Raw genomic sequence first — 15,201 nt, 5'->3', positions numbered from 1 at the left:
GGGGGTTGCTTGGTGGGACGGATTTTGGTGGTGGAAGCTGGGGGAAGGCCGCGGGTTGGAGAAGCCACTGCTCGTGGGGGGGCTGCAGAGGGGCTCGTGCCAGACCCCGCACGGCCCCGGAGCCGCAGGCCCCACAGCCTCGCCCCGCGCCGCAACGCTCAGCCCCGCTCCCGCTCCCGGGGCCGAGGCGATTTCTGCCGCTCACCCCCGCGCAGGTGAGCCCAAACCTCCTTGGGACGCGCGGTCCGGCTGCTGCAGACACCCGCAGCGTTCACTGCCACGGGGCTGCTCCGGCCCTGGGGCGCAGCGGGATGCTCACCTCCCACCTCCCACTTCTCACTTCCCACCTTGGCCCGGGCCGAGGCCGACGCTGACTTTCCTCACGGGCTACCAATGGCCCCACACGGCCCAAGATGCGGGATTTGTCACCCGCGCAGGGGCAGGGTGGGTGATCGGTCTCCACAGCGGAGGGGTGGGCCACGTGCCGGTCGGTTTTTCTGAGCCGGCTGTACACCCCGGGGAAGCCGAGAAGAGAGTTAGGATCTATCAGGAGTTTGGTTGGTTGGTTGGGGGGGGTGGGGGGGGTGGGGGAGGTGGTGGTGTTGGGTCTTATTTTTTGTTTTAGTATCACCATTAACCTCTCAGAGAGCTCAACCTGCACGGAGAAGCCGGGATCCCAGAGCACTCCACAGGGTCGCCCCATTAATCCACAGCCCATCCTTCCAAGAGGAGCACATTGCCGGCAGATTACAATCTTTCTAGATGTAATCATGCTTTAGCATCTTACTTCAAAATTTTAACGGGTAAAAATTCCCCATCTCGGTGCGAGATTGCATCATGAATTCCCTCTGCCTCATACGGCAGGGATGGAAAAATACTACTTTTCATCCTTGCACAATGCTTGATGTAAGTTTCTGAAAATGAGCGCTCTAGTAAGCCCAAAAATGTAGGATAATACGATTCATTTATAGATCGCCGATAACAGATGTGGTTTCTGTTACTCCATTACCACATCAAGGATTACTCCTGCTCCTTCAGGAAGGACACGGCACCCTCCTCCTGACGAACCATTACCATAAAGCAGGGTAAACAACAAATACCACCTTATCATTAGCTGCGTGGAGCAGTTCCCATTGATTTACGACACTAAACGCCGCGAGGCTGGATCGAGCCGCCAGTCCCTTTTTTCGCAAATATTCTTTTCACGAGACCGCTGTAAAATACGAGGAGCCGCCTCACCCGGGTTTGGTTTTGTTTACAAAAAATGTTTTACAACTTGCAGGGATTCTTCCCAATATTAGTTATTAACAACGCCGAGGTGGCATTTGCATTTTTATAACCTTGTTACTTAAAAGTGAAGCAGTAGAAGGAGAGACTTAGCCGTAGCGTTCCCTGCCTGCTTTAATCCCAGCCTGAGCTTTTTATGCTTGAGAGCACCTTATGATGCTGTAACTAACCTCAAACCTGGAGCAGCAGGAGGGCAACAAACCTCCGAATACAGCAATGTCATGCTTTACAGGCATACTCTCCGCAACAGCATGAATGAAGGGGGGAAAAGAAAAAAAAAAAAAAAAAAAAAAAAAAAGAAGAAAAAAAAACCCCGTTGCCTAGGAAACGCTCGAGTCTTGGTAATTATTACTGTAACTGTCTGCACACCCCACCTATAACAGAAATGAATAATAAATTATAATCACTGACTGGCAGCTTTCCGGTGTTGCTTTTGCTCAGCGCCGCTACCTACCGGCGCGCGCGGGGAACTGCCGGCCGCCGGGCCGGGCCACGCGCAGCGCGGGCGCGCATCTGCCCGCACCCGCGCGGGGGCGGGGGGGGGGGGGAGGGGGGGAAGAGCGGGGCGTGACCCTTCCCGCGCGCCCCCTCCCTCCCCCCCCCCCCCCCCCCCCCAACCGGGCAAGCGCCTCGCGCGCGGCCCCGCGGCGCGGGAAAACCCGGCGGGCCGGCGTCGAGCGTGACGGATCTCCCGCGGCAACAAAAGAGGCGGGGGGGCGGGGGGGGGGGGGGGGGAGGGGGGTGCTGCCGCCGGAGGGGGGGGGGAGGGGGAAGGGGGGCGCACCCGGGTCCGCGCGGGTCCGCAGCGGCTGCGGCGGTGGCGGTGCGGGGCCGTTGGCTGCCGGCTTCCATCGGGCACTTTTGGTCAATTAAACTCCACCGTCAACAAAGATGCGCCATTTGTCTTCCGCCGTCTAATTCGCCGCGCGGTGTTAAAGGACTTCCATTGGAAGACTAGCTTGTTTGGAAATTGGAACGCTCGGAGTGATTTACTGGATTTGATTTAAAAGACACAGCGGGAGTTGGCAAAATTCACATATCATGGGGTTAATGTGGGTTAGAACGGAGCTATTTGTAATACAAAAATATTGCATACCAAATACACACATCTGATTTCTTTTAATCCCGGCTCATTTTTTGCAACATAAATCACTTTGTTAAAATGAACAGCTAAAACAGCTGGTTTAGGCGCTCTTGAAACATACAAAAATCTGCTGCCTTAGATGCTCCAAGCGAGCAACGAGAAGTGCGAAGCGCAACTAGTCTTACAGGAGACAGAGGGGGAAATAAATCCGGTTTACCTCCAAACGCACACCGCAGACTCCGCCGGCCCAGGCCGGGCCTGCAGCTCCCGGCACGGACCGGCTGCACCAAACGCACGACATCCACCGCCTTTTCCTTCAGCTTCTCCAGGCCGCGCTTCCTCGGCCTCAGGCGGGAAGCGTTTCCCCTTCTTCTCCCCCACCCGCAACCCCTTCTCTGGCTACAGGCAGGTGCCCGGCTTACTTGTGGCCAATCAAAGAAGATTAAAGAGTCAAATTTGCCTCCCAACGAGGAGCGGAAGTGGAGCAGGTAATTTGCAGCGCGTAATTGATGCGATCACGGCCCTGCAAAGGGCTGCGGGGAGCGGCCGCAGGGCGGTGGGGCACCGCACAGCACCGTCCCCGTGGCCCTGCAGCGCCCGTGCAGGCTGCCACCGCCGCTCTCGTTTTGGACTGAAGAGACCTCGCGCGTGCCGGCCTCTTTCCCTGTCGTTTTCTCCTCCCGCTGCCGCCTTTCTACCTGCCCGTGAAGTCGTGCCTGGATGCGCTTCGGCTGGCGCTGCCCGCCTGTGCCCGAGCGGGCTGGGGGCACTGGGACTGGGCTGGGACAGGGCTCCTTCCAGCACGGCCAAAGCCGCCCCGGCCCCGGCCGGGCCACATCCTTCCTGCCGAGGACACGCAAACCCTCTCGGGGAACACCGGGAAGAACCAGAACGCCCTTCCTCAGCCCTGGGCTCGGAGCCCTCGGCAGCGCTCCCGGGCCGATGAGGAGCCCTTCCGGAGGCAGCGGGAAAAGCCATCAAGGGTGTTTCGGATATCGATTAAGCCGTGCCCTTTTTACTGAAGTGAATAAAATCTCCAACTGCGGCACTGGGGGCAAAAAGACACTCTTCTTGAGGGATTAATTTACTGCCAGGAACCCTACGTGCCTCAAATTCGGGGCACCGTTCGTTGCTTCATCCTAGCGTTCGCTTCACCTGTGCGTTGGTGGTCACCTGCATCCACTTGTTGGCTTCAGTGTTCCACAAAAAAGCCAATTTTAAGTCCTCACTGAGATGGGCCTTCACGTGATCTTTTTTTTTTTTTTTTTTTTTTTTTTTTTTTTTAACACCGTCTAGGTTTTTATCTGCTTTGGTAGGTTTATTTTTTGTTTAGCATTTGCAAACATTCTCCAGAAATCCTACAGCTGTTTCTTCTTGCTATAGGCACCGCACAGTGAAATCTACTGGTAAAGCCCAAGTGAAGAGACCAAAGATGAAGGATCAGTCCAACCTGCAAACCCTCTGACAAGTAAATATACTGGAAAAAGGGCAGACACATGAAGGCTTCCTATTAGGGAAAACACTCATGTGCTTAGTTTTAAGCACGTGGTTAAATCCGTTCTTCTCTGCAAAATCTTTGAGACATAAGCGCATGCCAAAGTGCATTCCTGAGTAAGGATGCTTCCCTGAACTGAGGCCATAATTCATTAAAACCCAAGGTGCATTTATCCTACTTTTTTCCTGTGAGCAGAGATGTGAAAAAAGGGGAGGGGAAAAAAGGAAAACAAGCAAAGAATTAATTTTGATTTGAAACTGATCTATGGTGACAAGGGGCATTTGGTTTTGTTGAAGTAACTAGAAGTGGGAAGTATTTCAGAGGATATCTAAATAAATCTTTTTAAAGGGGTTTCTCTCTCTCTCTCTCTTTCTTTCTCTCCTTTTCCCTCTAATTACCCATGTCTGGTAGTCTTGGATCTCAACCCCTTGTTATTTAAAATACATATTCATGGAACTATATTTTACAGTTGCACTGTTCTGGTTACAAAATAGCTTCTACTTTTCTAGGACATAATTTCATTTTGTTTAGCCAAGAATTCATTAAAGAAGCTATAAATAACCTCCTTTAAATATTTAGCTGTGAATAGAGGGTGGACTGGCATTGATGGCTTATTTTAGTACTAATGCAATATGCTTTAAAAAAAAAAATCCGCATTTGAGCATGAATCAAGTTAATCATTAACACTTTCAACGTGACTCTCAGGATCTGCTTGAAATGGAGATTGCCCCCTCCCAGCCTGCGAGCTTCAGGCGCGGGAGGGCTGCACAACTTTCCCTTCAGTTTTTGTTTCAGCAAAACACAATTTGCTCGGTATCACGGGGAAAATGCAGCCCCGCAGCTTTGGTGGGCTGCTCCGCCACGCAGGGACCCCAGCTATCGGCCCCTTCTTGCCCTCCTGCTGCCACGCAACTTGGCCAGCATTTTCTGCCCGTGAAACTACGCCACCTTCCCAAACACATAGCAGAGAACATCAGAGTTGGATGGAGCGTAGCCTTTTTTAAAAGTCACCTTAGAAAAAAGAAGTCCCAATGCCTCCACCTCCCTTTTAAGCACAGAGAGAAAAAAGTGTTGAAAAAGGAGGAGTTGGCGATTCTGTTTTAATGCATGAAGCTGCGCTATGAGCTAATCCGCTGTAATCTGAGAGCAAAGGACATGAGCGCAAGGCGCGGTTATTTTAGGGGCAGGTGAGGAAACAGCATTAGCTGACAACCTGTTCATGGATGGCCAAGATTTGGAAAACCAGATCCTGGTGGCTCTCGGGCTGTGCGTTTACAAAGCCACAGAACTGCGGCCAAAAGCAAATCCTTCCTTACACCTCCCAAGTCTTTCTGCCTCACTTTTTAGGCTGTGGTTTGATGATGTCAGCTGGAGAGAAACATCACTTTAAGGTACTTCAGATCCCCATGCCCTCTGCCAATGTTTTCCCTTGTCCTAGCTCAACACATTACCCCTCTAACTGTGCTGATACAGACATGCTGGGAAAGAGATTAGGAAACTCACTAGCTTAAAAAAAAAACACACGCACTGCTGGAAAAAAAAAAAAAAAAAAAACCAAACCCAGTAGTTTTGTTTTTTAAACCCAGCTCCATCGCCTATTATTATTCAAGGGGTGGCCCAACAAAAGCTGTGTCAGCACAAGTGAGGGGATGGCAAGAAGACAGGAAGGACCTGCTGGGCAGGGACTCCTGAAGCCAGGATTGCTCTCAGTCAAGAGAAGGATACACAAAACTGTACCCCGAGTGCTGCAGTGCTGTTGCATTTTGAAATAAAGTTGAAGCATTAAGACATTTTTCCTTAGTGCTGACTCCCTCTGGGCATTCCCAAGACAATTACAATGTTTTCTGAGTACACAAAAGAACTAGGAGATTTTGTAATCAGAGTCTGAGTTTATGCTTCTCTCCTTAAGAGCATTCAATTTCCATGGACATTCATTAGCAGGAGGTTAAAACACAATGGCACAAGAGAATGGACTGCTTTTATGTCCATGTGGTAGTAAACACTTCAAGCTAGAAACACAAGTTCAGAATAGAAACCTCTCCATGTTGTTTCCAAATTAGTAGTAAAGCAAGAAAAAACACACAACTTTCACAGCTTTTTTACTGAAAATTTAATTTTACAAAATACCCTTTTCCATCAAAGAAACTTCCCTGCAATGTACATGAACCCAGCGTTTTATAGATCTGTACAGTGAGATATCAGAGAGGTTTGAAAGAAGGAAAAAACTTTCAGCAGACACCTAGTTGCAAAACCTACAGCAATGTGAATACAAGTGTGTCTTAAAATGCTAAAGCAAGTAATGCAATATAATTGGTGAATCTATTTGAAATGTGAAAAGTTTCCTTAAAATAGCCCATATGGTATGTAGAACATCACAGCTGGCACAAAACTGCCTGTATTTAGGTTTAAACACAAAAAACAATGTATGTAAGGAACAGTTTTTGAAAAAGAACCCAAGTGCTGCTATCATAAGGCAAACATATACAAAGGTGCTGACAGCACACAGGGAAATCGACAAAGGTGAATACTCAAGTGTTCAAACACTGAACTTTTTTTTTTTTTAATGTCGCCAATAAACGTTCAAAAGATAACCAATGCCAAATTAACATAGGACACCCTCTTAACTAACTAGGTGTAACGCATATAGTTTTACATAATCTCAACAAATGTGAAACTAGGCATGAGTACTCCAACTTCGGCTGGCTAGGCAGGACCTAGTTAGTCTGTTGCATTCTGGCAGCTTTGAATTTTGAAATCCTCTTTGTAGTTTCTTCTGATGCTTCGGACAAAACTTCCTCTGATTTTCGCTCCAGAATGGTAGGCAGGACTGGGTGAGCAATGACTGGGTGTGGTATTAAGGAGGGAGACAAAGGCTCCTTTTCTATAACAGTTCCGGAAAATGCCTACAGCAGAAAAGAATACTCAAAATGAGCTAATAAAATGCAAATGTGAAGCTATGCCCATAAGGTCATTACCCTATATTAGCCTGATTAGGATTGTTATTTCTCTTAATCAAAAGTAAAGAAATATCTTTAAATCAATGATTGTTCCTTGCATAAGTAACCAAATTGTAATTAACCTCAAAATACAGCTTGTTCAAAGATGACTGAATGAAAGACAGTGTCTTAAAAGTACTACTTAATCTCATTCCTACTGTATAAATGATCTAAAAATTTGCTTCCTCACTGACAAATGCTCAAGAAATAAAACAGCTGATGTAATATATAGTTTCATTTTGGATGAGAAATTGAGAGATTTTGTAAAGTTGGAGTATGTCAGCATTTCCATCATACGTCATATTTTATGACTTAGTATCTTCTAATTGCATCAAGCTGACACACTGCATACAAATTGGCAAGCACATATTTTGTTTGTTCTTTTCTCCTTACCAAATATGATCAAAAAATGGTGAAAGCAATTTACACTTAAGAGAACGGCAAACTTGCTTCCAACTATTTCTCTCTATAAAAGGTCTAATAAAAACATTTAATGTTTAAAAATGGTAATTTATATGCAGCCGATTATATGACTTAATCCTTTTTAACTTAGCTAAGAAATGACCATAATTCTTGGAAAACATTGGGAAAAAAACAGCTCAGAACTACTTTTCATAAACATTTTTAAGAACAGATCACCCTGCTATGTATTGAAAACAGAAAATTCAGAATGCCTAAGGACAAAGGGAAGCAGTTTACATCCAAGGTTTGATGCTCACACTGGGCACAAAGGAATGCACACCAGATTTATTAACTATGCTTAGTTCTGCTTTTTCATAACTCAGTTACCAAGAAAAACAAAGCAAAACAAACCAGCCATTCTTTTCTTGCAGGACCTGCAAAAAAAGCAGCGTTTTTTTGTTTTCTGCTCCAATAGCCAAAGTATGCCTAAAGCCGTGCCTGTACACAACTGTGTTTTTCTTAACAATACGCTCATTTTCAAGAACAGGTAAGCAAAATACAACCTAAGCAGATCGTGGTAAAATTAGAAACAAAAAGGAAAAAAAGTTAGTGTGTTGCAAATAGTAATGGAGAAATAGTGTATTTCAAACACCCACAAAAACAACCAAAAGCAAAACAGCAGCATCTAAGAAGGCATGTCTAACTGGAGTATTTTGCTTACTCTCCTTCAGTTACTTAGAAAATACATTATATTGTAGAGAATCATCATGCCATATTCAGAAAATGGACTAAAGGGTAACATCTAAAGTGTGCTTAGATGTTTTAGAAAAATATAGCAAATACATTCCAGAAAGTATATGTGAAATGCTAACTCTACAGATGGATCTTCCACCATGAATCTTCACATTCTGCCTGGATTTGTTTGTATGAAAAATTATGATAAACAATAGCTTTTATGAGGAATTCATTTCTTGTCAAAAATAATTTTTTCTAAAAACAGTGTTTTCGTTGAACTTGCCTATTGCCCTGGGAACTACTGAAAACTCAGTTTCATCTAGTTTGAAAAAATTAGTGTTAAGTTCTTACAAAATAAAAACGAAGAATACTCTATGCCACGAATTTCAGAGCGGCGGCTACATTTAATTCCTGTACTCATCCAGTCACTAAGCAACTGTACATTTTCCTTTATGTCGTACAGTCTCTTTCTTTTATGCTGAAGTCCTGAACTTTCCAAATGTGTGAAAATAGATTTGTATGGGATCACTAAGGGCCCTAGTCTGGAACAGGATGAGTAGAGGTGTAATGCTTCTTTCCACAGGGCAATTCCTCTGCCTTTGGTAAGTCCAAATAATAACTCAGCTGGTATTTGTGCATTTTAAAAGTTAAAAATACAAGCTGGAAACTAGCTGTCTAGTCGCTGTGCAACACAGGTTACAAAGAATCAACTCTTCCCTCTCATCAACTATGAAGCCCAGATTTTTCTCTCACTCTTTTTTTTTTTTCTTTTTTTTTTTTTTAAATCCTGCTGTACATCCTGCAGTGAAATTTTCAGGATGACCCAGTAGCCATGATGCTGGTTTCAGTAACACCAGCAAGAGGCTACTTTGTCAGATCTTTACAGAACAGCTTCAGGTCTCGGGGAAGCCAGCTGACTAGCCTCCTCCCCTCTGCCCTTTGGATGCGTACGACAGAAGCTTGTCACCTGATAATGTCCTGAAGTAAACTAGGTAGGAGTTAGAAAATTATTTTAACGAAATCAAACTGATGGTATAGGCAACTACAGTCATTGGCATCTCGTTTTTATCCCTGCCAACAATCAATAATTAATTAAAAACCTGTACCTCGGTTGTCCCTGAAGAGGGAGGAAGCTTTTTCGGTAGCTCCTGCTGCCCCTCCTCCTCCTCTTCCTCCAGTATGCCTTCGCTGTTGTCGCTCTGAGTAGCTTCATCACAGCTAATACTCCTCTGAACTCCTCGTCTGTCATCAAACTCAGCAGCACTGTTCTCACTGGTATCGCTACAAACACTGTTCTCTCTGCTTCGAGACTTCAAAATTGATTTACGAGGGACATATTCTCCATTCACAACATCAACAAAGACTCTATAAAGGAAAATGTTAGCTTTAATAAACCATTTCAGGATCAGATGACAAATTTACAGTGATCTTGCTTTGTCTTTTGCACAAATTAATTATGATGTGCTTTTCCAACTTTTTTGCTGCAGAATTACAATACTGTACCTTTAGAGGCATTTTATTTACCAACGTACAAGAATCAATTCTGCAGAGCAAACACTGTTATGCCCTTTATTCAAGCATTAAGTTGGTACACTTTATTCAGCAGAAAACGTATAGCTCTTCGAAAAGTGTTAGAAAACAGAACAGTGTGAGTTACAAAAAGTTAGAAAAAAGGTAAACTAAGTGATTGCCAGGGTTGTTTCTGTGAAGAGAAACAGAAGATCACAATGATGGAAGGTTTTCTAGAATGAAGTCCTTGTCAAATGTAGAATATAAAAACAAATACTTGAAACATTCATTGCACACAGAAAGGATGAAGCTTTTTCCTGACAAGTGCCATAATCTTCTACTTTCAGTTAAAAAAAAAAAAAAAAAAAAGAAAAAAAAAATTAAAAAAATCAGCTTTTAAGATAAGATCAACACAAAGACACTTTTCAAGTATTAACAGACTGTAAACAGATAAAGAAGCCTCTTCCTACAGTTTGTACTCCATCTCTATGACTTAAAGAAGTCAAGGGTGAGTGAAGGAGAAAGAGTAGCACTAGAAGACAGTGCCAATTTTATCAAACTCATGAAAGAGAAGCCCAATGACTGGATGGGTTTTAAGGGCGTTACTTGTTTCTTAACAGCTTTATTCATCAGGCACTCATGGGAACACTTGCATATCTCTACAGAAGATGGAGTTCCTCTGCAGAGCTCAGGGAGAGCACCATGAAAGAATCCTTTACCTCATCTTCAGCCCCAGCAACTGTAATTACAGGATGGGTTTTAACTTTTCACACTTTGTGACACATTTTTTAAGATATTTAGGTGCCTGAATACACTGACATACAAATGCAGTATGATTTTCACAAGCACTTAATCAACTAATCTAATAGGTGTCTGTGCTCATCTTTACAAACCTAAATACTTGTTTTAACTCTCCCGTCACCATAGTTTAGTATTTTACACAGTCCCCTAAGCCCAACACTGGTTTTCAAGCTCTCTGAATGTGGGTGTTCTACAGGTGAGCTCTTCTTTTTATGAAGAATAGAGACAGTGACGGACTAAAGTCAGGGGGAGAGAATGCAAGAGAAACTACGCAAAGACCTGAGTATATTCTGAAGATACTGGAAGGAAGAGACAAGAAACAACAATTAGTAACTGGGAAAAGAGGAGTATTACAAGTGATAGACCTGGTCAGTTATGTTTGAAAACAAACACAGAAGCAAATGACATGGAATTAACCAATAAAGTGCTGTATCCCTTTATGTAGATGATATGTACTGGCAAATTTACCTCAATTTCAGAAGCTCTGAAAAAGTAGATAGATGACGAATTGCTAGTTGGAAAAGGAAATTTTAAGCTCAGAAATGTTTTATGGATATGAAAGCACGGCAACCACGCAGAAGCCACAAACTTTCATTTTTAAGTAGTAAATTTAGTTCCAGCTGTTTCTTTCAGGAAATAGCAGGCTCAGTTTCATACTATAGGTGAACAGAAATGAAAAGAGAAGGTCTGCTAAGGGGAAAGTTCACGTGCCAATGCTATAAATTACACACCGGTAAATGTCTGCTGGGGTTTTGATGTTAGGCAGTTCTGGAGTTGCATGGCCATTGCCATTGCTGTTCTTCCTTTTACGCTTGGCCTCTTCTTTCTTTTCACTGAATTTCAAAGTAGTATTTTTTCCTGTGTTTATTCTTACCTGAAAATTGAACACAAATGATGGTCTAGACCATAAAATCAACAATCACCAGGCTGCAGATCAACTGACTTCTGACATTCTCCTATGCAAGCAGTTGCAGACTACAAAGCATAGACAAGTTGAATGAATGTATGAATGGTAACATTCATAGTGTGAACTGTTTATTCTTTACACTTGCACTAGGCTGGGGCATTTCTTTGCACTTATGTGCATAGAGTTTGCATATAACATATGACAATCTGCTTATTCAAATTCTGCTCAACAGCTGAGCTGTTCAACAGTCAATTTCAAGTCAAGTAAAAAGTAATTTTAAAAACTCCTGGACAGGACACTACCTTTTACAACAGTTGGAAGCCAGAACAGCAGGGTATACATTTGAAGATCATTTTTTTAATACCATATTTGAAACTGCAGGATTTAAACAGTGGCTTTCAAGCATTTGAAAAAAATGCAAATAAATGTCACCTACAGTTAGCATTCTACATTATCTAAAATTTTCTATTTTAGATATGGAGTATATGTTTTATGCAATCTCTTGAGAGAAAGATAAAAATAATGAAGTACGAACCCTTTTAGGTTCAACAGTGTGAGAGAAAAAAATAGTTGGAACAGAGTTATCTCCAACATCTATGTCATCTTCATCATCACTGTGATAGTAAGTAGAGCCATTAACTTGGACACGAAACAAGTCTGAATTTGTTACTTCTTTATGGAAGTTGCCCTGAGTAATACAGTCTTCTGCTCTATACGTCCCATTCAGATCTGTCCTCTTATCGTCTTTCTCCTCTTCGGAAGAGGTTGTATCTTCTCCATTTGTCTCAACTGTATCAGGCATCCTATGAAATGAAAAATATCTAAGTGAACTGAGGCAATTCATACTCTTGAGAGACACAGGCATACAAAATAATGAACAAGCCTGTACATAATTTTCTTTACCCAGGTACTATATTTTAAGCCAGATTGTGGAACCTTTCTTATACTCTGTAAGAATAACTATGTACTTTCTGTGTCAACTGGAAATACCAAAACTGTGACATTCTGGCTAATGACATATGTATTGCTTTAGGATCAGAATAGATCTAAGGATGTCATTAAATGCTAAATGTGTAATTCCTACATTGTAAACGACAGATTTTCCTAGCCTGTGGGAAATGGATTTTACTTCCCCCTTTCCTATCATCTGAAAGAAAAAATACTGTAGTGCTAGACTGCTGTGGTTGCACAGAGGCAGATTTTAGCACCTTTGGCCTTGCGGTGCACACTTTGTTCATGTTCCACCTTTCTTCCACCTACTATAATTTTAACTGCATCAGTCTAGTCAGCTATTTGCACTTACAGCGAGATCCTTTGTGTACAAGCAGAATCACACACCTGTAGCTTTCTGAATGCTGAACCTGACTGTGCTACAGCAGTACTATACCTGTCAAGTTCACCATGTATCTCTTCTTGCCTCTCAAGTTCTTCTAAGCGGGCCCACAGTTCCTCCTCTGACTGAAAACGGCCCATTGATTTTGTATCACTTCCATTTGCTGGAAAATCTACCTCAAAAGCATTTGATACTTTTGGCTTTGAATGAGGTTTGTGAGCAGTTCGGTATTTTCCTGTGTAACAAAAAATAAGATGCAATTACTAAAACAACTGACAAAAAAACCAACAAAAAACATTGGGGGGGGGACACAAAGGAATTAAGGAATATGGGCAAAACATTTTCCATTTCAAATTACTGTTTAACTGTTTAAGTGAAACTGTCAATGAACCAGAGCACCAGCACAGGATAATAGTCTCCGGATGTTACAGAAATACCAAGGCAAAGCAGAGATGTTTATTTACAAAGCAGGAGACACCGATCCTATGACAGTTTTATTGCAATGTGGGGGTTTTTACCTCTTGTGCCGAACAGTAGACTTTGATTTGCCCTGATAGATACCAACATGTGAATGCGACATTTGCTCACCGTCCCATTAACGGCACATTTTATTAACTGGGAAAACAAACTTTGTACTTCAGCTCATTTTGGACAAAGTCACCTATGTTTAAAGAGCAGAGTCTTTTTGGTTTGGGTTCTATTTTTTAAAATTTACAATGGAATCATTAAAAAAGTTCTCCAGAGCCATCTGGAAAATCTGACCAAAATCCAGTCATTATGAATCATTTATTTCGGTGAAAAAGACCCACTTTGAAAAGCATACAATAACCTGCCTCTCAGAAATAATAAATATAAACCCCTTTAAAGCTTCAGAGGTGACCTGAGATATACACTTGTGAATAAATGGTAGTCACCGACAAGTTCTTGCTGGCATTTAAAAGCTTTGCTACCTAGTAAAATTGTGTGTCCATTGAGGATGGGGAATACTTTTTACTGGTTTGAGTGCTGTCTAGCACATAGGGAGCAAACTGCCTGCCAACAATACTAATGCTCTAGCCCTGTCCGTGTGAAGGGCAGGACTGCTTCTTTAAATCCCCCTTCTCCCCGAGACCGGCAGCTCCCAGGGCATCATCTGTTTCTGCGTGGTCCCAGGCAGGTTCCCAAGGGAAGTTGCCCGCTCTCTGCCCATCAGCAACCCCCCACACAGCACCTGCATCTCTTTACAGTAGTGAGGACCCTTCCCCTTCCATCACTGCCACAAGTACACCCAACATTTTGTCTGTACAGTGGGACTCCAGTATCTCTATGGGTCTTTATGAAACTCTGCTTTGTGCATCTGATCAACAGTAACATACAATGTCTTTGTTATTCAGCATCCTTTAAGTTTTAAGATCTCTTTCTATTAATCGTGTGCCCTTTTTTTCTTTTAATTTAAGAACTCATGGCTTAAAGATATCCTTATTCAAATACGTCAGCTTATACTTTAATCCTGAGTTAAATACAAATTCAATAGCAACATTAAAAAGCAAACAGGTGACTGTAAGTGATGTTGGAATGTGTCCCCCCCACTCTTCCACGGGATAGCATTTTTCATCATCTCATTAAGAAAAGGCTGAAATGTATTTTATTGAGATTTGAATATTAAGCCAAGCAATCAGAGTAGCTTGTGAAGATTTCATTTGGTATAATTACAAAAATTAATAAATAAAATTTGGAAGGATTAGTTAACAATCTATTTCAATTTGATTTTCAGATTGTGCCCTCCCACTTCTTTCTGTTATCCCTCAGTATTAACTACTGAATTCACTACCAAGGTAAGCACATGGCTTCCTGAACACCAGCAAGCACTTCAACATACCAGTGGTTTTCCCTCCTAATTCTAACAGAACTTCTGTCAGTTAGGAAACCAGGTCACATCTCAAAGACGACAGAGGATAACCACTTGCTGCGCCAGTATCCACTGTGCTCACTGCTACTACAAAGCATGACCACTAACTTCATACACTAACCAAAAAAAGTGAAATAGTAAAATCCAGAAAAATGGAGAGTCAGCAATAAACTAATGAGATGCTCAAGATACTTGTTTTTGTCTTCCTCAGAGATACAGTCCATTTCCATGTGAACAAAACCTAGCCAATTCCTAGGCTGATGAAGACCAGGCTGCCTCAAAATAATCACCAAGTTGTTCTTTTAACTACTTCTCTCTCTCTCTCTCAGTACAGATTGGTGCTGATAGAAAACGTACATAATTCCCACTTACAGATTTTCAGCAAAAATTAAGATGATTTCAGAGGACAATAATGATGATGAAAGTTTAGGATACAATAAAGCTGCACAAAGGTTGACCTGGCATCCACAGCATGCTGCTGTATTAACACCGTTACAATGGGATGCATTTCCCAGAACGTTACTCCTCCTATTTTGCAACAACATCTACCCATAGTAGAGACACCCCCTTAGTCAGCCTTGGCATATAAAGAATATTGTGATTTATTCCAGAAAAACATAATGGTGAACTGCCCGGCTTAGCCCTCTGTAAATCACAAACTACTCCTCCTTGTCAAAATGTCCAAGTGCTCCTATTTTCAGACTGTAAAATTACTTCTTCCTCCAACTTTGCCTGAGTCTTACCTATCAAGCACCACTTCAAGA

The 15,201-nt window shown here is 42.8% G+C and overlaps 1 protein-coding gene across 3 annotated transcripts in view; it reads right to left on the bottom strand.

Annotated features, from left to right (window-relative positions):
- Nucleotides 1-5,958: 5,958 nt before the first annotated feature.
- The window catches only part of URI1 (URI1 prefoldin like chaperone), a 42,980-nt gene continuing 33,737 nt past the window's right edge, over nucleotides 5,959-15,201 (bottom strand). For all 3 annotated transcript variants that reach the window (XM_049806668.1, XM_049806669.1, XM_049806670.1), the window contains 5 exons: nucleotides 12,604-12,784; nucleotides 11,752-12,019; nucleotides 11,041-11,183; nucleotides 9,106-9,364; nucleotides 5,959-6,769 (listed from right to left, as the gene is read on the bottom strand). In XM_049806668.1, coding sequence (XP_049662625.1) covers nucleotides 6,581-6,769; nucleotides 9,106-9,364; nucleotides 11,041-11,183; nucleotides 11,752-12,019; nucleotides 12,604-12,784 — 1,040 coding nt within the window. In that variant the 3' untranslated portion in view covers nucleotides 5,959-6,580. The remainder of the gene's footprint in view (nucleotides 6,770-9,105; nucleotides 9,365-11,040; nucleotides 11,184-11,751; nucleotides 12,020-12,603; nucleotides 12,785-15,201) is intronic.

Source organism: Accipiter gentilis, chromosome 7 (genome assembly GCF_929443795.1).
Source record: "Accipiter gentilis chromosome 7, bAccGen1.1, whole genome shotgun sequence".
In the NCBI taxonomy this organism is placed as follows: Eukaryota; Metazoa; Chordata; class Aves; order Accipitriformes; family Accipitridae; genus Astur; species Astur gentilis.
The sequence above is the reverse complement of the archived record's forward strand: the minus strand, read 5'-3'. Positions and strand labels throughout refer to the sequence as shown.